The sequence below is a fragment of the Caretta caretta genome, chromosome 1, assembly GCF_965140235.1.
Source record: "Caretta caretta isolate rCarCar2 chromosome 1, rCarCar1.hap1, whole genome shotgun sequence".
NCBI classification, from domain to species: Eukaryota; Metazoa; Chordata; order Testudines; family Cheloniidae; genus Caretta; species Caretta caretta.
Window position 1 is genome coordinate 254,000,828 of NC_134206.1, and position 21,882 is coordinate 254,022,709.

Here is a 21,882-nt window from a genome sequence, read left to right on the forward strand (position 1 = left end):
TGTTCTCTGCTCCCAGGAGCTGCTATTGATGGGATGAAGACTACCAATCCTAGGGAGAGGAGCATTGAGGGTACGGAGAATATTAGGTAGCAAAGCTCTGTTGTTTGTTTCTATCCTTCATTCTCTTTGATTTGGGAACAACAGCTGGTGATGGCTGAAAAATCACTGTAAAGCTTGTTCATTTCCAGACCAGATGGAGATGCTGGGATTTGAGGCAGTGTTTAGTAGACAACATGTCTATAAAGGCTCCTCCTAGTAGTAGGTATGGACCTGAGCGAATGAGCTGACCCTTCCCAAGGTGTTCTGAGATAGTGTTAACTATGGTATCTGCAGTCCAGCTTAGCCAACAGTTCAAAGTAACTGCCTGGGTTACAATGGGATTCTGAGATGTTTCATAGAAACCATCCCCTGCAAGGTATAGTCCCTGGACAAAACCACAGAACTTTAAAGATGGGTAAGATCTAGACCCTGATTCTCCACTGTACGCCAGCGTAGCTCCATTGGCTTCTAAAGAGCTATATTACTGGGGTTATACTATTCCATTAAAGTGGCCTCTGGCCTTTCCCTACTAATGCAAGATTGTTCCCTGCACTACAACTTCTAGTACATCCTTCACTCTAAATATAAATGTCCCTATTCATGGGATTCCAAGCAGTTCTCTCGAAAAATTATTCCACCATTAACAAAACAGAGGACGTGCCAGATGTTAAACTCATCTTACATTTAGGTAACCTGCCGTTGTGCTGCTCTTGAAGCATGGCATTACCACTAGTTCAGACAGAATTTGGCATTAACCTGCTGAATAGTTTGAGAACCCTTTTTGTTTGGAGTCGTGGGGGTGATCTTTCAATCTGCTGGAAGAAAAAGTTTTTTAAATTCACATTTCCCCCTAACTCTTCCCCCTCCCACCCCACATTCTTCTTCTTTTACTCTAGTCTATACGATCAGTTAAAAATAACCCTGAATCTCCCCTGCACTGGCTAAGCCAGTAGCTATTCTAAACTAGAAGAAAAAGCTCCTTTCAAATTGTTGATATGCAATGTTTGTTCAATTTCAGTAAGGCTTTCTAAAGGTGTAATGCCAGTAGAGTTTATTACTACTTGAGTCTTTAATTGCTACACTAATATTTTTTACAGCTCCTGTTTAAGGGTCCCCAGACACTGTGATTTATTGGCATTGGTGAATGACTGATAAATGATTTAGGTTAAACAGAAAAACTGGAGGCATTGTATAAAGCATCAATGGTGCCAGAATGACCATGCAGGAACCACTAATATATTTAATGTGATGCATACTATACTGCTGATGCTAACCACAGCCAAAGCAACTACAAAAATAGACTGTTCCCTGGTGGGGTGGGGAGTAATGACAATAAAGAGGTGTTTCTGCTGATCAGGATAAATTGAGTTTGTTTCACTGAAGTTGAGCTTTTCATTTTAATATCTGATGACGTTATCAAATATCATGATGAAATAAAGATTAAGGTTGGGATTTTTAAAGGTGCAGAAGGAAATTAGGCACCTTATTCCTATTGAATTTCCATTGGAGTTGGGTGCCTCTCTCTCTGACTCCTTTGAAAATCCTTCTGTAAGGACCCAGTTTTGCATTTCTTGTGCATGCACAACTCCTATTGACGTTAGTGGGAATTTTGCTTGTTTGGTGACTTTGGGATCAGGAGCTTAATGCATGAAAAAATAAAGTTTCTAACACCTGAACAATTTTAACTGAGCAATGAAGCAAAACAACCGTGTCATAATGGATAAACGTTGAAGGAACTCATTGAGATGAACACTTCTACTGATAGCACTTTAAGGATGTAATGCAGCATATGTGCTTCACCCACTTCAGGTCATTAGTGTCTCCTGATATCTTATAAAACACTGAAAAGTGCTTGCTTCTGGAGGGGAAAACACGCATACACACACACACACACACACACAGAACACCTCTATACAAGTGTGAGCTCTCAGATATACTGGGAAAGTCGAACTGTGAGCTCTCGCTGTGTGGTTTTGAAATGTCCACAGCTTTGGTAATTTCCAACCAGCTTTTTTTAAAGACAGAAACGTTCTCACATCGCACATCATGTTCAGCAGTTTGAGTTATCCACATGAAAAAATTTGGAATTTTTTTCATAGCAAGGGAAAAACGTATGCAGTCATAGTACGCAACTAAGTGAATGCTTTATTAGTCAAGCTTGAAAAACCACCACTGTTTTCAGGGAACAAACCTGGTATGTTTCACCCTCAAAAGATAATTTTCCAAAAGTTATGAGTGAGAGTAAATAGGGGGTTAGAATGAATTTTTTTTCTGAAACAAGCCAAATGCTACAAAAAAAAAAAAAAAAAAAAAGAAAGTGTGTGAGTACTCTTATTCTTTTTACTTTCTGTGCAGATGAGACTGGAAAGGACACAGCACCAGATCCTCAAAAGAAATAAATTATCATAGTTCAGCTAACTTCATTGGCATTATGCCAATTTATATCAGCTGAGGATATGGCTACCTGACATGTCTAAAGTAAAAATACACAGCTACAAGTTGATGGACCCAATGCAGGAAACACTTGGTGAAATTCTGTGCCCGCTGCTTTGCAGGAGGTCAACTAAGTGATCACAATGATCTTTACTGACCTTTAAATTAGGGTGACCATATTTCCCAAAGTAAAAACAGGATACTGCGCAGGGCCGGTCTGAGCCACCCGGTGTCACTGCTCACCTGAGCCCCCCCAGCATCGCCTGAGCACTGCGCTGCCCGGGGCTGGGACTGAGTGCCTGAGCCCCATGCTGCCCCAGGGCTGGGGCTGACTGCTCAAGCTCTGCCATCCGGTGCCTCGCGTCGCCACTCCCCCCCCCCCCGAATGTTCCTCTGTGCCTGCCAGGGGGCACACCCCACTTTTTTAACAAAACTGGGTATTTGTTCCATTTCCTCTTGCCAACTCGTGATCCTCACTATGAAACAGGACAAATGCCCATTTTTGCCAAAAAAAAAAAAAATCATTATGTCTGGGACAGGGCTTAAAAGGGCAACTCTCCCGGCCAAAACGGGATGTCTGGTCACCCTACTTGAAGTCTCTGACTCTTCGGAACCTGGAAGACTAGCTGTTACTTTGGGTGGATGCTCAGTTACCTAATCTTTAGGGGATGCTTTATCTTCTAGCAGTCTTGTCACAGTTGTGTTCCAGAATTGCTTTATTCAGAATATCATCTTTATCTTTTTAGAAAGCAGTTTTATAGCACTCAGAATAAAGAATGGTTAACTTTGTTTCTGTATTAATAACAAGGGCCAGATCCACTTGCTTATACAGGCGCAGGGCTCCCATGATTTCAGCTGGCCAATTTGTATGTGGTTAAGATAATCATGCCTTGAGGAGCGTTTAGTTCACCTAAGGCAATTTCTTCTGAGCAGGGCTTGGCTGCTTAATGATTATCCCCTTTCCAGCAATTTACGCAGAGCAACTGGTTTCTCATATTCCTATGGTAGGGCTAGATTCTGCCTTTGGATGTGCAAATTGGGCTCCCATTGATTTAAGAGTGGGAAGGAACAGACTTAAGGCGTATATACTTCTGTGAGCTTCATAAGTGAGTGACAAAACATGTAGCAATTTGCTACAGATTCAGCCTCAAACGTGTGAGCACCGGCTCAAACCTCCTGCTTCCTCCAATACTTGTAACTGACAGATGATTGGTAAACAGCACAAAGTGGGAGTATGGCCTATGGGAACATGGGATGAGCCAAATCAGAGCCAGGTTACTATATACAAAGTAACTCATTACAGAAAGGGCAACAAGTTAGAGGCAGCAGTAATTTGCTATTGGTAACCACACTGACCCCTTGGTGGTACATTATTGAAATGTCTTGCTGGCTGCTTTGAAGGCAGATGCCACTGGAAAACACTGTGATTTTCATCCTAGATTTCAAGGAACTTGAAATTCCCCACCACATATTTCTGCGCATCCTAGCCCTCTGTTACAGTTGCAAGGCCCCTCTGGACACTTCCATGGGTTTAAGCTGTCTCTAATGACTTTTCATGGGCACGTCGTTTTCTTCGTCATGGCTCTCAAATGACACAGAGAACACATACTGCATAACTGTTCTGCAGAATATTTTTGTGCCATTAGGTATCTGCTGGCCCTCTTTCCTAGGAAGCAGGTAGCTCACAGCTGGGATAGAGGAGAAAAGAACAGGCTGACAGTGAACGGGAGGGCGAGAGGGTTGAAAGAGGAGCCCAGTTTATGCATCCAAGTGACAAATTTGACCCTGGAACAACAATGTAAGAAACCAAACTGTTAGAAACTTTTCTGCAGCATGAGAAGCTTTGGATAAGTGGAAATTGTTAAGCTGCTGAGCACTACTCAGAGTCAAGCCTTAGATAAATTAGCCACTCTTGAAGGCACAATTTTGTTAATGGCATACAATTACATACTTTGTTTTTACATTAGGCCAGCTGTGCTGAATGTTCCTATGCTGCTGGCGCATTTTACGTTTTTTAATGGGCTGGTACTAAACCCCCACAATCAGGAGCTTGTTTTTAAGTCGGAAAAAGTTCAGTGTGTGATCTTTCAAATTAACTTGGTAATTTTAGATATTCAGCATTATTTGCAGGTTTGCTTGGTTTTTTTAGTTTCTTTTTCTTCCTTTTGGTTTTTCAAGTAACATTTGGGGGGTGGGGGTAGAGGAAGGGGTTAGGTTATTTTTATACAGCAAATGGTTGCTTAATCTAGGGTTGCCAGGCATCCAGTTTTTTGACTGAAATGCCTAGTCAAAAAGGGACCCTGGCGGTTCTGGTCAGCACCGCTGACCAGGCTGTTCAAAGTCCGGTTGGCCGCCTGCAGCGGGGCAGGCAGGGTGCCTTCCCAGCTACGCACAGCTACTGGGAAGCCACCAGCATCTCCCCCTGGCTCCTAGGCATAGGGGCAGCCACAGGGGCTCTGCGCGCTGCCCTCACCCCGAACGCCAGCACCACAGTTCCCATTGGCAGGGCCAGCGCCCAGAACCGCGTGGCCGTACCTCCGCCTGGGAGCCAGAGCGAGATGCCAGCAGCTTCCCAAGAGCCGCCTGAGGTAAGCACCCCCTGGAGCCTGCACCCCGAGCCCTCTCCCATGCTCCAACCTTCTGCCCCAGCCCGAGTGCCCTCCCGCACCCAAGCTCCCTCCCAGAGCCTGCACCCCCCCACACACCCCAACTGCCTGCCCCAGCCCAGATCCCACTCCCACACTCCAAACCCCTCAGTCCCAGCATGAACCCTAGAGCCTGTACCCCCAGCCGGAGCCCTCACCACCTCCCACGCCCCAAACCCCTGCCCCAGTCTGGTGAAAGTCAGCGAGGGTGAGGGACAGTGAGGATGGAGTGAGTTGGGGCGAGCCTCAGAGAAGGGGCGGGGCAGGGGCAGGGCAAGAGTGTTCAGTTTTCTGCAAATAGAAAGTTGGCAACCCTAGCTTAATCCAAGGAAAAGATGCTTCTTGTTTGGATTAGTCAAGATCTGTAAAATTTACTTGTATAAATTTGGAATATTAAATAGCTTGATGGGGTGTCAAAATAGGCCTCCTTTGCTGATCAGGTATATACAGTGTAAACTAACTTCTTCCTTCATTTACACTGCTGCAGTCACTGCAACCTCTACAGTGCATGAAGTTACCTACCTTGGGTAAGCAAAAGCAGGAATTTGCCTGCACACCCATTGTTACCATCGCTAGGGTTGACAATTTTGGTTGGATGTATTCCTGGAGGTTTCATCACACGACATAATCTTTAATTAAAGATTATATCTTCAATTCCTGGAGACTCCAGGAGAATCCTGAAGGGTTTGCACCCCTAACCATCGCTGAAAATGTGGATCTCAAAATCCAGGAGTTGTGAATATATGCAGTACGAAAGTTGCTTTCCTTCACAATAAGGGACAGTGGCTTAGGGTATGTCTACACTACGGAATAAGGTCGAATTTATAGAAGTCGGTTTTTTAGAAATCGGTTTTATAAATTCGAGTGTGTGTGTCCCCACAGAAAATGCTCTAAGTGCATTAAGTGCATTAACTCGGCGGATCGCTTCCACAGTACCGAGGCAAGCGTCGACTTCCGGAGCATTGCACTGTGGGTAGCTATCCCACAGTTCCCGCAGTCTCCGCTGCCCATTGGAATTCTGGGTTGAGATCCCAATGCCTGATGGGACTAAAACATTGTCGCGGGTGGTTCTGGGTACATATCGTCAGCCCCCCGTTCCCTCCCTCCCCCCGTGAAAGCAAGGGCAGACAATCATTTTGCGCCTTTTTTCCTGAGTTACCTGTGCAGACGCCATACCACAGCAAGCATGGAGCCCGCTCAGGTAACCGTCACCCTATGTCTCCTGGGTGCTGGCAGACGCGGTACGGCATTGCTACACAGTAGCAGCAACCCCTTGCCTTGTGGCAGCAGACGGTACAGTACGACTGGTAGCCGTCATCGTCATGTCTGAGGTGCTCCTGGTCGCCTCTGTGAGGTCGATCAGGAGCGCCTGGGCAGACATGGGCACAGGGACTAAATTTGGAGTGACTTGACCAGGTCATTCTCTTTAGTCCTGCAGTCAGTCCTATTGAACCGTCTTATGGTGAGCGGGCAGGCGATACGGACTGCTTGCAGTCGTACTGTACCATCTTCTGCCGAGCAGCCATGAGATGTGGATGGCATGCAGTCCTTCTGCACCGTCTGCTGCCAGCCAAAGATGTAAAAGATAGATGGAGTGGATCAAAACAAGAAATAGACCAGATTTGTTTTGTACTCATTTGCTTCCCCCCCTCCCCTGTCTAGGGGACTCATTCTTCTAGATCACACTGCAATCACTTACAGAGAAGGTGCAGCGAGGTAAATCTAGCCATGTATCAATCAGAGGCCAGGCTAACCTTCTTGCTCCAATAAGGACAATAACTTAGGTGCACCATTTCTTATTGGAACCCTCCGTGAAGTCCTGCCTGAAATACTCCTTGATGTAAAGCCACCCCCTTTGTTGATTTTAGCTCCCTGAAGCCAACCCTGTAAGCGCCCCTCCCAGCGTCAGAGCAATGGCAAACAATCGGGCATCTGAGAGTGCTGTCCAGAGCAGTCACAATGGAGCACTCTGATGGGGCTAAAACATTGTCGCGGGTGGTTCTGGGTACGTGTCGTCAGGCCCCCATTCCCTCCCTCCCTCCGTGAAAGCAAGGGCAGACAATCATTTTGCGCCTTTTTTCCTGAGTTACCTGTGCAGACGCCATACCACAGCAAGCATGGAGCCCGCTCAGGTAACCGTCACCCTATGTCTCCTGGCAGACGCGGTACGGCTTTGCTGCACAGTAGCAGCAACCCATTGCCTTCTGGCAGCAGACGGTGCAATACGATTGGTAGTCCTCCTCGTCGTGCCCGAGGTGCTCCTGGCCGCGTCGGCTGGGAGCGCCTGGGCAGACATGGTCGCAGGGACTAAATTTGGAGTGACTTGACCAGGTCATTCTCTTTAGTCCTGCAGTCAGTCCTATTGAACCGTCTTATGGTGAGCGGGCAGGCGATACGGACTGCTAGCAGTCGTACTGTACCATCTTCTGCCAGGCAGGCAAGAGATGAGGATTGCTAGCAGTCGTATTGCACCATCTTCTGCCAGGCAGGCAAGAGATGGGGATGGCTAGCAGTCGTACTGTACCATCTTCTGCCGAGCAGCCATGAGATGTGGATGGCATGCAGTCCTTCTGCACCGTCTGCTGCCAGCCAAAGATGTAAAAGATAGATGGAGTGGGTCAAAACAAGAAATAGACCAGATTTGTTTTGTACTCATTTGCCTCCTCCCCTGTCTAGGGGACTCATTCCTCTAGGTCACACTGCAGTCACTCACAGAGAAGGTGCAGCGAGGTAAATCTAGCCATGTATCAATCAGAGGCCAGGCTAACCTCCTTGTTCCAATAACAACGATAACTTAGGTGCACCATTTCTTATTGGAACCCTCCGTGCAGTCCTGCCTGAAATACTCCTTGATGTACAGGCACCCCCTTTGTTGATTTTAGCTCCCTGAAGCCAACCCTGTAAGCCGTGTCGTCAGTCGCCCCTCCCTCCATCAGAGCAACGGCAGACAATCGTTCCGCGCCTTTTTTCTGTGCGGACGCCATACCACGGCAAGCATGGAGCCCGCTCAGCTCACTTTGGCAATTAGGAGCACATTAACCACCACACGCATTATTCAGCAGTATATGCAGCACCAGAACATGGCAACGCGATACCGGGCGAGGAGGCGACGTCAGCGCGGTCACGTGAGTGATCAGGACATGGACACAGATTTCTCTGAAAGCATGGGCCCTGACAATGCATGCATCATGGTGCTAATGGGGCAGGTTCATGCTGTGGAACGCCGATTCTGGGCTCAGGAAACAAGCACAGACTGGTGGGACCGCATAGTGTTGCAGGTCTGGGACGATTCCCAGTGGCTGCGAAACTTTCGCATGCGTAGGGGCACTTTCATGGAACTTTGTGACTTGCTTTCCCCTGCCCTGAAGCGCATGAATACCAAGATGAGAGCAGCCCTCACAGTTGAGAAGCGAGTGGCGATAGCCCTGTGGAAGCTTGCAACGCCAGACAGCTACCGGTCAGTTGGGAATCAATTTGGAGTGGGCAAATCTACTGTGGGGGCTGCTGTGATGCAAGTAGCCCACGCAATCAAAGATCTGCTGATATCAAGGGTAGTGACCCTGGGAAATGTGCAGGTCATAGTGGATGGCTTTGCTGCAATGGGATTCCCTAACTGTGGTGGGGCTATAGACGGAACCCATATCCCTATATTGGCACCGGAGCACCAAGCCGCCGAGTACATAAACCGCAAGGGGTACTTTTCGATAGTGCTGCAAGCTCTGGTGGATCACAAGGGACGTTTCACCAACATCAACGTGGGATGGCCGGGAAAGGTGCATGATGCTCGCATCTTCAGGAACTCTGGTCTGTTTCAAAAGCTGCAGGAAGGGACTTTATTCCCAGACCAGAAAATAACTGTTGGGGATGTTAAAATGCCTATATGTATCATTGGGGACCCAGCCTACCCCTTAATGCCATGGCTCATGAAGCCATACACAGGCAGCCTGGACAGTGGTCAGGAGCTGTTCAACTACAGGCTGAGCAAGTGCAGAATGGTGGTAGAATGTGCATTTGGACGTTTAAAGGCACGCTGGCGCAGTTTACTGACTCGCTTAGACCTCAGCGAAACCAATATTCCCACTGTTATTACTGCTTGCTGTGTGCTCCACAATATCTGTGAGAGTAAGGGGGAGATGTTTATGGCGGGGTGGGAGGTTGAGGCAAATCGCCTGGCTGCTGGTTACACGCAGCCAGACACCAGGGCGGTTAGAAGAGCACAGGAGGGCGCGGTACGCATCAGAGAAGCTTTGAAAACCAGTTTCATGACTGGCCAGGCTACGGTGTGAAAGTTCTGTTTGTTTCTCCTTGATGAACCCCCCCGCCCCTTGGTTCACTCTACTTCCCTGTAAGCTAACCACCCTCCCCTCCTCCCTTTAATCATTGCTTGCAGAGCCAATAAAGTCATTGCTGCTTCACAGTCATGCATTCGTTATTCATTCATCACACAAATAGGGGGATGACTACCAAGGTATCCCAGGAGGGGTGGTGGAGGAGGGAAGGAAAATGCCACACAGCACTTTAAGCACAGCACTTTAAAAGTTTACAACTTTAAAATTTATTGAATGACAGCCTTCTTTTTTTTGGGCAATCCTCTGTGGTGGAGTGGCTGGTTGGCCGGAGGCCCCCCCACCGCGTTCTTGGGCGTCTGGGTGTGGAGGCTATGGAACTTGGGGAGGAGGGCGGTTGGTTACAGAGGGGCTGCAGTGGCAGTCTGTGCTCCAGCTGCCTTTGCTGCAGCTCAACCATACACTGGAGCATACTGGTTTGGTCCTGCAGCAGCCTCAGCATTGAATCCTGCCTCCTCTCATCACGCTGCCGCCACCTTTGAGCTTCAGCCCTGTCTTCAGCCCGCCACTTACTCTCTTCAGCCCGCCACTTACTCTCTTCAGCCCTCCACCTCTCCTCCCGGTCATTTTGTGCTTTCCTGCACTCTGACATTATTTGCCTCCACGCATTCGTCTGTGCTCTGTCAGTGTGGGAGGACAGCATGAGCTCGGAGAACATTTCATCGCGAGTGCGTTTTTTTTTCTTTCTAAGCTTCACTAGCCTCTGGGAAGGAGAAGATCCTGTGATCATTGAAACACATGCAGCTGGTGGAGAAAAAAAAAGGGACAGTGGTATTTAAAAAGACACATTTTATAAAACAGTCGCTACACTCTTTCAGGGTAAACCTTGCTGTTAACATTACATACATAGCACATGTGCTTTCGTTACAAGGTCGCATTTTGCCTCCTCCCACCGCGTGAACGGATTTTGGTTGAATGCCAGCAAACATACACTGCAATGCTTTGTTCTACAGTGATTCCCGAGTACGTGTTACTGGCCTGGAGTGGTAAAGTGTCCTACCATGAAGGACGAAATAAGGCTGCCCTCCCCAGAAACCTTTTGCAAAGGCAGAACCGCAAATGCCAGGGCAAAGTAATCCTTTCACATGCTTGCTTTTAAACCATGTATAGCATTTTAAAAGGTACACTCACCAGAGGTCCCTTCTCCGCCTGCTGAGTCCAGGAGGCAGCCTTGGGTGGGTTCGGGGGGTACTGGCTCCAGGTCTAGGGTGAGAAACAGTTCCTGGCTGTCGGGAAAACCGGTTTCTCCGCTTGCTTGCTGTGAGCTATCTACAACCTCCTCATCATCATCTTCTTCGTCCCCAAAACCTACTTCCGTATTGCCTCCATCTCCATTGAAGGAGTCAAACAACACGGCTGGGGTAGTGGTGGCTGAACCCCCTAAAATGGCATGCAGCTCATCATAGAAGCGGCATGTTTGGGGCTCTGACCCAGAGCGGCTGTTCGCCTCTCTGGTTTTCTGGTAGGCTTGCCTCAGCTCCTTCAGTTTCACACGGCACTGCTTCGGGTCCCTGTTATGGCCTCTGTCCTTCATGCCCTGGGAGATTTTCAGAAAGGTTTTGGCATTTCGAAAACTGGAACGGAGTTCTGATAGCACGGATTCCTCTCCCCAAACAGCGATCAGATCCCGTACCTCCCGTTCGGTCCATGCTGGAGCTCTTTTGCGATTCTGGGACTCCATCATGGTCACCTGTGCTGATGAGCTCTGCATGGTCACCTGCAGCTTGCCACGCTGGCCAAACAGGAAATGAGATTCAAAAGTTCGCGGTTCTTTTCCTGTCTACCTGGCCAGTGCATCTGAGTTGAGAGCGCTGTCCAGAGCGGTCAGAATGGAGCACTCTGGGATAGCTCCCGGAGGCCAATACCATCGAATTGTGTCCACAGTACCCCAAATTCGAGCCGGCAACGTCGATTTAAGCGCTAATCCACTTGTCAGGGGTGGAGTAAGGAAATCGATTTTAAGAGCCCTTTAAGTCGAAATAAAGGGCTTCATTGTGTGGACGGGTGCAGGTTTAAATCGATTTAACGCTGCTAAATTCGACCTAAAGTCCTAGTGTAGACCAGGGCTTAGGTCTTTGTCCTGCGTCCTGACCGGGCCATTTGTCCCGATATTGCGGCTTTGGCCGACAGACAAAGAAAGGATTTTTGGATAAATAGCCAAACAGGCTCAGGGCCTTCTTTCTGAACCAGCAAACAGTTGCTATTGGAGTATGTTAAAAGTAATGCCTGTATGCAATAAATATCATTTTACCTCTAGGGCAGGTAGATTCAGTCTGTCATTTGTATCTCCTGGTGGTCAAGCCCCCTATTCTCCCACAATCTGCACCTCTGGGTGCAAAAGTGGCAATGGAATTTTCATCACTGCTTTATGCAAACACAGTTGTGACTAACCGAGGACAGCTGTGGACCATGAATTAAGATTCAAAGATACGTTTGGTCATACTGCCCTCGTGTCAGGAACATGACGCCAAGAAAAGGTGCAGGTCACCTCTGATTTTTAGTTTGCAAGACGCTCACAAATAAAATAGTTAGCTATGCAAGCACTGTCATTGAGCAGATAAAGCTGTATTGTATACAGTACTAAAATTAAGGAGTTGGAAAGTACCGTGGTGAAAAGCCCTTTGCCTCAGGAAAACCAAGTTTAAATCCAGATTTGGCTCACAAGGAAAATGAGCTTGGGATTTACAACTTAGTCACCATTCGTGCACGAACCAAAGCTACTACAGAATTTGGCATGACTGGCAGCTTTGTGGTCTAGAGAGGTTTAGAACTGAAGTTTTGATCTCAATTTGTGTAACTAAAACACCCATTGTGACCTTTTTTTATTGTTAATCACAGAGAGGCCAAGGACTGAATAGGTATGGAAACTTAATTACCCACTTATTTCTAGAATTAATGCCTCCAGGTGATGGTAGAAAAACAGTGGCTTGGTAGTGCAGGGAAGTCTGCATTGCTCTTGGGCCTCTACTGTAGGAAATTGGAGGGTTTCGGTCTCCAGGACTAGCCAGCCCTGCACCACTCACAAGAACTAAGTCCATTCAAGAAACGTATATGAAACTGATAATCCGTTTAACGTCTGGGTGCTTGTCCATACTGGAAAGTTGGAGCTTCACTCCTCATCAGAATGACTTTCATGACTTTATGCTTCATTTAAACCTTTTGGTTTAACATCAGACAGGAGCTGGTGCTTTTTACTTCTCTATATTGCATTTGTTGCCTTTCTGACACCCTCCATAAATTGAAGCACACTACGGGCCTAATCCAAAGATCATTAAAATCCATTGAAAAAAATCGCATGGACTTCAGTGTGCTTTGGATCAGATCCTGTAACTTACAGTATGTTACAGTCAGAAAACACTGCTTTACTACTGTTGGAAACCGCTTTGCACTTGTATTGTTTTTAAAGTTGCCCTCATAAAATGCTCTACCATGTCACAGGAAAATGGAGAAATCATCTCATTGAGTAAGAGATCTCATTTGATGTATAGCCATGGGAGGACATGTGCACATCTAAGCTGACAAAAGCAACCACTGTGTGAATAATATCTGACACTCATTTATAATGTATAATAGAGCACAAACACTGGAAAAGCAGTACCAGTAAAAGGGAGCTGATAGATGAATCATTGTCTACTAGAGCATGTAAACCTCAACCCTGGAAACCTTTTAAAATGTTTATACATGAGGAAATTTTCCTTCCACTCCTGTTCTGTAGTGATCAGTCTGTTTATCTATTGATCTGCTTGGGGTAAGGCACGTCACTAGAACAGAATTGAAGGGACAGCTTCCTTTTTCAGATTTAAAAAAGGTGTAAAAATGTATTCTCTCTTTTTTTTCTGTAACCATAATGTGCAGCATCTGGAAATGCTCACCTGAGATCAGAGCACGTTCTGATGAAAGGTTCACACAGGACTTTTTGCATCCCATATTCTGTTCTCCTAACATGTACAGGACTGTCAGTCCTCAGTTCTACAACACGGACTCAATCATGAAGTGAGCTCTGTGCTGATCTCTGTGTCTGCAGGGAGCCCTGTTTAAGTCAATGGGGCTCTCCATGGCACAGAAGTTGCACAAGCTCATTGCATGATTGGAGCCATGGAGAAAGCAAAATATTGGAGTGGAGATCCACTGCGTGATCCAAGAACTAAGTTTTTTTTTCTTAGGGAGTCACATACTGATCTCAACTTTACCAGTATAAATCTGGAGTAACCCTGTTGATTTCAGTGGAAAAATCAATCTGGCCGTAAACATTTGAGAATAATAAAATCCTGTTCTGTTCACTGGAGCCAGTCTTCCCTTTCTATGGCTTCCACACTGCAGCCGATATTTAACTGTTTGTTGGACAAACTCTAGTGACCTTGTCTCAACAAACCTTTTACCCACCACTTGCCCCCTCCACCATTCACCTCAGAAAGCTAATCTTTAAAGATTGAGTTTCTTTGAAATGCAAAAGTGTTTCCATGTATGTGTGAGAGGGAATTGAATCCTCTTTCTTTTAATTTCCTTTTGTGGCAGATGGCCTATCATCAATTCTCTGGTAAAGGCACTAAATGATGTTAATATTGCTATCTGAAATCTTGTTTACTGTGCCATCAGTTAAATCACCACTTTCATGTAGTCTCTTTTTTCACTGAGTAAATAGATATGTAAAACTCTATGCGTAGCTCTTTTCTCTGTATTTGGAATTTGATTTTGAGAATATTCCATAATTAAACTTATTTCATGCATAAGTTCTGTGTGGTTTTCAAGTACTGTACTTCTGTTTCTATGAAATTTTATTGGTTTTGCATCAGCTCTCTGATCTAGCCAGAATACACTAATACTTTTGATTATTCTTCTGTTTATTACTTTTGTAACATTATATGTTCTTTATAGGTCTGATCCAAAGCCCACTGAAGTCAATGGGAGTTTTTCTACTGTGGGCCTTGGATCAGGTCCTATATGTTTGGTACGGAAGCATGGCCTAGTGGTCTGAATACATTACTAGATGCCAGAAACTCTTGGGTCCTAGTCCTGAATTTAACACTGATTTTAGGCCTGATCCAAAGTCTCTTGATGTTAATGGGAGTCTTGTTTTCCCCCATTGATTTCAGTGGGTTTTGGATCAGGAGCTTTTTGTGCAGCCTTGGGCAGTCTGGAGCAACTTAGGAGCTCCATAGTTGTGTGCACCATGGAGACCTCCGTCCCACTTCTGAGACACTCCCTGCCCTCCTGTGGTGGCCAGTATAGAGTTACCCACAACAGCTCTATGCTGTGTCTGTGCCAAGGGGATACTGCTCCAGCCCCTGTATGTCACCGGAGTGGTGAGTGGGAGAGAGTGTCTTCTCACCACAACTCTGAAATCCCACAACCTCTTTCATGAGTGGGAATTCTGCACCTAGCACAATGGAGCTCTGATGATGGTTCGGTTCCTCTTGGGGCTACTGTTATGTGAATAACCATCACTGGCATCAGGTTTCAGAGTCTTTCACATTTGAAATCATGTAGCTTAACATACAAATCTACCACAAGCTAAAAGGGCTTGGGAATTATTTTGCTGCTTGTATCCCCTGGTTGTTCTCAGACTATATAATTTAGTCTTTATATTACATATCCCGTCATGTACCAGAATCTCCTTGTGTTCGGCACTGTGCAAGCACAGAACAAAGGTCAGCCAAAGAATTTTCAAACTACCTATGTGCTATTTGGTTTTTCCACCATTTCAGTTTGTCCTTTCTAAAAGTCACATTGCTTTTAATTAGTAATGGTTTAGTTTTGGAAGTACCTTCTCCCACTCTGTTAATACCATATTTTACCTCCTCTTCAGCCTGTGCACCATCCTGTTTGCTTTCCCATTGAAACTGTTGAACTGAGAAGTCATTGCCTCTCATTTGTAGTCTGGAAATGTCACTGAAGCCTGCCAGGCATCAGATTTTGCAGGGATTTGTTCAAACATTTATCTCACTGACCCGCTGCTCTGGGGGCAATCAGAGTTTAGCTGCTGTTGGCAAAAATGGCACTGGCAGGCTGCCCAAGTCTACTGAAAGCTGCAGTCTGGAAACGTCCTTTGCTGTCTTCATTTGTGGACTTCAGCATCCCTCCAGTTTACCAGATCTATCCCTGACTAATAAATATTAGAAATTCTCTGGGATTTGTGTCCACTCTTTCTGTTTCGATAGAGTTGTTTAAGCCACGTTAGAAAAAGTCCTCAGAAGCAGTCCTGAAGCATGGTCTCCCTGTTGGAAACTAGCCCCTGCCCCCCCGCATCCCCGGGCGGGACTGTACTTTTGCCTGAGATCTGGTTCAATGTCAGTGTAATATCCGACAGTTCCTCGGCAGGGGAGTAACAGGTCTCTTCCCATGGGAGGCATTGCTGTTTAGTGATCTGCGCCAATTCTGATCTCTAACCATAGCTCCAGCAGTAACTTTAGTGTGTGTGGCCTTGGGCAGCAATCTCTGTGCCTCAGTTTCTTTATCTGTAAAAGGTGGATAAGAATATCTAACTTAACGGAAGTGTTGTGAGAATAAATTAATGTTTGTGAAGTTCTCTGAAATTGAAAGATGCTATCTAGGTATTACTCCTCTGAGCTTTAACTATGTTATGATTCTGTGTATGTGCTAGGTATTATTTTATTATGAAAGTCTTAAATTGACTTTCCCAATACATTATCAAGCAAATTGTATGAAGTTTTATGGGTTTTTTTTTTTTTTTTTCAGATTTCAAAAGTAACATTGTTTCTCATCACTGATGAGAATCAGGAAGGTCTGTAGGTTGAGATTGGCAAAACACCTAGTGGATTCTTAATCAGACAGTAGGATGTTATAGTAATAATGCTATATATCGTTTATATAGCACCATAATGAGAGGAGTTGAAAGAGTTGTACCCATATTGATGAATGATGAAGCGGTAGGCAAAGGTTATGATTCTATAGCTATGGAAATGGAAGCACAGAGGTTGTGACTAGCCCAAGTCCCACTGAAAATTCTGGATGACTCAAGAATTAGAACCCAAAGCTTCTGGCTCTCGGTCCTTTCCTTTAACCACAAGAGTATATATAGTGAACAGCCTCTGCCCCAAAATGCTTATAGATAAATTTATCAATTCCCGAACTTTTCTCTCTGGTTAACATGTTGCCATGTACAAAACTAGCTCTGGGCAAAGGCCACTTTAAACCGCTCCTTGGAGAAGTGCAGCAATCCGGTTGTTCTGATTTGTGTATATTGGCATGGTAACAATGGTCATTTCTCCTTTTACTGGTTTCAGAGTAGCAGCCGTGTTAGTCTGTATTCGCAAAAAGAAAAGGAGTACTAGTGGCACCTTAGAGACTAACAAATTTATTTGAGCACAAGCTTTCGTGAGCTACAGCTTATGCTCAAATACATTTGTTAGTCTCTAAGGTGCCACTAGTACTCCTCTCCTTTTACTGCTTCTCTTCCCCCCCCACACACCTTAACTTTGTGCCGGTAATAAAACGTGGATTGAGCCAGGCTGTCACAGCTCTGGCATTAGGAGATGTGGTAGCAGACGTACAATAGATGCTGTAAGCATCTCCTAGGGTACCCATCTCAGGAGCTCTCCAGAGGTGAAACCAATAGAAGATTTATCTCACTCCAGTGTTCACTTGCTCTCTGGGGAAATGAGCTGTGCGGCAGCATTCTTGAATCACTCCCTACTGCCTCCTTCTCTGTTTGTACGTGAATTCAGTGCTGTTGGGAGTTATGCTTTAATAGCTGGCTCGAGTCAAGTGTAGTGTGAGCAAGCACTTTGCCTCCTTCTGTCTGGCACACAAATTAGCCTCATGCTGTCTTAATACTATACAGTCAATCCTCATCTAGCCAAAAGCCAGAATTCCTATTGTATAGGACAGTCATTTCCCCAATGTAGCTGCAGGAACTGCCCTAATTTATGGTAGTTTCCGGCCTCTTCCCCCCCCCCCCCCCCCCAGCCCCCCAAGCTCCTCTGGGCTGCTTTGCAGACAGCCACAACAGAGAATCCATGCAGCTGTGTATGCTGTAGGGACATTCCTCTTTCATCCTATCCAGATCTTACTGGGGGCAGAGGGGTATGGGTTGGGCAAGGCAGCCTACAGCTGTCCCAGGCATTGCCTGGGCTGGGGAAATTCTCCACCAGCAAGCTGAAGAGGTTTTACCATAAAGAAGGCTGTTGTGGGAAGGAGAATCCCTCATGAGTTCCCTTTCTAACTCTCCTTGCCCGCTGAATTCTTCTTTGGGTCAGGTAACCTCAGGCCCAGATCTTCAAAGATATTTAGGCACCTCACTCTCACTGATTTCAATGAGAGTGAGGTGCCTAAATATACTTTGAGGCTCTGTTGGCTCTGAAAAAACAAGAAGCTGTGGTACAAGGAGGTTAGGGGCAGACTGTAGAGTCACATATTGCATCTGTTGCATAAAATATTCTGTAATTGGTATGAGGAGACTTGCCTCTTCCAGGGTTCTCTATTGATCTTCCAACAGCCCTTCCAGCCGTCTCTTCCAAGATAGCCTCTTACTCCAACTTCCCATTCCACGTTCCTAGCTTTGTTAGACCCAAGTGTTCAAAAATCATGATTGATTTAAAAATCATTAGATTTTTTTTTTAAATAAATGTTGTGTTCTTTGTCTTTGCCTTCTAGTTTCTAAGCATTTAGGGTGCTCTTTCTTCACACTTTCAAACTTTTCACTCCAACCACGAAGGCTAAATTTTTTTTTTTTTTTAATGAAAGCTGAAGTACTCAAGTCATCACTTAACTCAGCCACTGGGGCTATAAGGAAAATGTGGTATATTGCAAGACTCGCCAATAAATCGCAAGATTTGGCAATGCTGTGTTCCCTGTGTGAACCTGACCATCACTTAGGGATTCAGAGTGAGACTTGCATTTTGCATGCTTAATTCAAACGCAACTTCCTCAGACTTCAGGAGCACGTATGAACTGGTTCCGGGAGAGAAATAGTCTGTCTGTTGTGGCTGGAACTTAGAGGGAATCCCACAGCTCTAGGTGCTAAATTACGACAGCTTATTTTTCTGAACCTATCCACACAGCGAGCTTCAGCAACAGTATTGAGTTCAGGAAGGTTACATTTGGTTTTATTTTTTGGTCTGGACAGGCTATGTGAAAGAATGACCCAGTTTGAAATGGGTGGATCTTTAATTCCCCAAACACAAAAACACGTTCTGTATGCAACCCTAGACAAGGTCAAGGAAACAGAGAACCAGAGCTCCATCTTGCACCCACTGAAGTCAGTGGGAGGTTTAATACGGATTTAGAGGCTGTTCATGCAATTACACCTCTGCAAGAGGATTGCTGTGTCTGCACAGAGCTCAGCTGAAGCCAGTGGAGCTCAGTGCAGGCTCAGGGGTCTGCCTGCATGGATATCATTGCAGGATCAGGCTCTCATGGGGCTGCAGACACTACAGAGTGATGCATCAGAACATGAATGTACTGCAGAGTATTAGGTGCTGATGGAGTGGCATTTGCTGATCATTTGGATTCAAACAAGTGACCCATTGAAATCCTCTGAGAAGAAAGATTTCAGAAAGTCTTGCTTCTGTTTGTTTATCTTTTTTTTAAAAGGGATGTACTTTAGTGCTCACGAAAGCGGGCATCTAGTAGCACTGAGTACAGCCAGGCACATTGCTGGCAAGCGCTGTGCAGATTTCCTCACGCAGCTCAGCCAAAGCACCTCAGGCTTTGCCTACAACATCCCTACTATTCCCCTCTTATGCCTCTCCTGAGCAAGACCTGTGAATTGCAGCTTCAGTCTGCCTTTCTAATATATAGCATGTACACCTCAGAGTCTCTCTTAGCCAAAAAATAGTAATGAAACAACAAAGAATGAAGGTTTTGTTTTAGGGAGTGTTGTGTTAAACAAATGACCGAGTCTTCAGCGGGAGGAGTAAATAGTGGTTACAGAAAGCAAGCCAGAAAATGTACAGAATTGCTTTAGAAAAATGGAGACGGGGGAAACAAAGAGTTATTCAGCTGACCAGGTGATAGGTGCAAACACAGGGGGCACTGGGTGGAAACCATGTCAAACAGTATTTCATTTTAAACACCCTGGATTAAACCTGTTTATTGGAAAGGAGTTTATATTAAAAAAGGCAGGATATATTACTGTACCTATCAACAGTGACAGGGCATAAAGAGCAAGACTGTTTGATCAGGCTTTCCGAGGTAATGTAATGTTTCCACTAGGAATTAGACATACATTTTTTGTTTTATAATGCGGGGGGCAGAAGGGGGGGAGTCTATAACAAAGAATTCCCTCATGGTTGTTCAAAACTGAAAGCTGCCTACTGAATATAGATATCTGCAGGTCCAGGTCCTCAGTCAGTGTAAAGTAACATAGCTGCATTAATGACAGGGGATGGATCACTAGATGATTACCTGTTCTGTTCATTCCCTCTGGAACTTCTGGCATTGGCCGCTGTCGGAAGACTGGATGGACCTTTGGTATGGCCATTTGTACATTCTTATGGATGCACTGTGCCAATTTATAACAGTTGAGGATTGGCCCCACATTGTGTCCAGATTGTCTGGTTTTTTTTTATACTTCTATTTGCCTTTGAAGCTTTTTGAATAGTCTAACTGTATTGTTAGTATTAATAATGCCTAGCTTTTATACAGCACTTTTTTCATCTGTAGATCGCAAGCACTTCACAAAGGAAGTCAGCACCATTATTCCCATTTTACAGATGGGGAAACTGAGGCACAGAGGCCACGTGCCCAAAGTCACCCAGCAGGCCAGTGGCAGAGCTGGGACTAGAACTCATCTCCTGAGTCCCAATCCAGTGTTCTATTTTCTACTAGACCACACTGCCCTCCTTTGTAAAATAAAGACTTTTTAAAAAAAAATTCTCACATGAGTGATTTGAGAATAAATCATTGCTTGCTAAAGGGATTTGAGATGCTTGGTCAGAGGCTGTGACAGGAATGTAAAGCATTAATATTGTAAGTAAAACATTGTTTGCTTTCGCTGATGATTGATGCAGGTTTTAGAATAACTTACTTGTTTAATTAACAACAAGAAATAGCAAAGTAAACAGATTGCTGTAACGATTGAACTAGGGTGACCATATTTCCCAAAGAGAAAACGGGACACCCCCAGCTGCTTGCCCGAGGCCCCTCCCACCTCAGGAGGCTGTTGCCCGTGGCTGGAATCCTGTGGGAACCCCCAACCCCCTGCATTCTGTAACGCTGCCTCCCTCCCCCAGTTTTGCCCCCCCCCCACAGGAGGCTGGCATTTCCGCTCACCCTGTCTGCACTGCACCCCACTTTTTTTGACAAAAGTGGGCATTTGCCCCGTATTACTCTTGCCAACTGATCAAGGACAAATGTCTCCTTTTTGGGAGGGGCGGGGGGTGTCAGGACAGCCAAGACAGGGCTTTAAAAAGGGACTGTCCCAGCCAAAATGGGACGTATGGTCACCCTAAGCCTGGCTGTACTCTGTCTTCTGTTCCCTGTCTGGGTGTGTGGGAGAGCCCCAGGACAGAGTGTTCCGCTTTGCATGGCAACTTCAAACTTCCTGCTGAAGCTTAACCCTTTAAAGCTCACAGCCCTGCGTTGTCTCTGCAGAACTTTGCAGATCTTTTCTCCACTCAGCTGACCTAGCATCTACCCTGCTGGGTAAATGAGTGACCTCTATACTGTGGTCAGTGTTGCTGGAGCATGGGGTCTGCTTATGGGGGAAAGGTAGCTTAAATCAAAGGGTCTGACTTTCCCCATGTCAAGACTTCGTTCTCTAGGACTAACGGTGACTTCAGTTGTCACCAGCACAGTGCACGCTGGGGCAATGGAGCAAAGTGAGATCTCTGACTGTGGGTGGAGTAGGGGGGGCTGCACTTCGCAGAGCTGGGAAACAAAAAAGCAAATGAAAGTTACTTTTGGGCTGACCGACCCATATTAATCTTTGTTCCAGTAACACTGGGTAGTTTTTAAAAACATTCTGGTTGGCTTTTAGCTCAGGATTTCTTTTCCAGTTGAGGTTACCTGACTAGAGGGAAGCATGGCCTAGTGGTCTAAGCCCAACATTTGGAGGGAGGAAACCCTAGGTTCTAACCCTGGTTCTGACATAGACTCCCTCTGTGAATGCAGGCAAAGCAAGTACCTGAAGGTGAGCCTGAATCACTTCTGAATGCCTCTTTGGATTCAATGGAAATCCACATCTAAACATCATGTCTCTGGCCTTTCTCAGGTCCTCAGTTACCGTGGAGATGAGCTTGTGTGTGGGGTTTTTGGAGGGGGGTGAGGGAGTGAGAGAACCTGGATTTGTGCTGGAAATGGCCCAACTTGATGATCACTTTAGATAAGCTATTACCAGCAGGACAGTGGGGTGGGAGGGGGTATTGTTTCATGGTCTCTGTGTGTATATAATGTCTACTGCAGTTTCCACGGTATGCATCCGATGAAGTGAGCTGTAGCTCACGAAAGCTCATGCTCAA

The 21,882-nt window shown here is 45.7% G+C and overlaps 2 protein-coding genes across 6 annotated transcripts in view; one reads left to right on the forward strand and one right to left on the reverse strand.

Moving 5' to 3' along the window:
• Nucleotides 1-21,882, forward strand: part of CHST11 (carbohydrate sulfotransferase 11) — a 245,946-nt gene that overhangs the window by 162,099 nt on the left and 61,965 nt on the right. The window lies entirely within an intron of this gene.
• Nucleotides 9,649-11,510, reverse strand: LOC142070125 (uncharacterized). The gene is made up of 2 exons (XM_075123254.1): nucleotides 10,595-11,510; nucleotides 9,649-10,207 (listed from the first exon to the last, which is right to left on the reverse strand). The coding sequence occupies exons 1-2, from the start codon at nucleotides 11,172-11,174 to the stop codon at nucleotides 9,666-9,668; spliced, it is 1,122 nt and encodes a 373-aa protein (XP_074979355.1). The 5' UTR covers nucleotides 11,175-11,510; the 3' UTR covers nucleotides 9,649-9,665.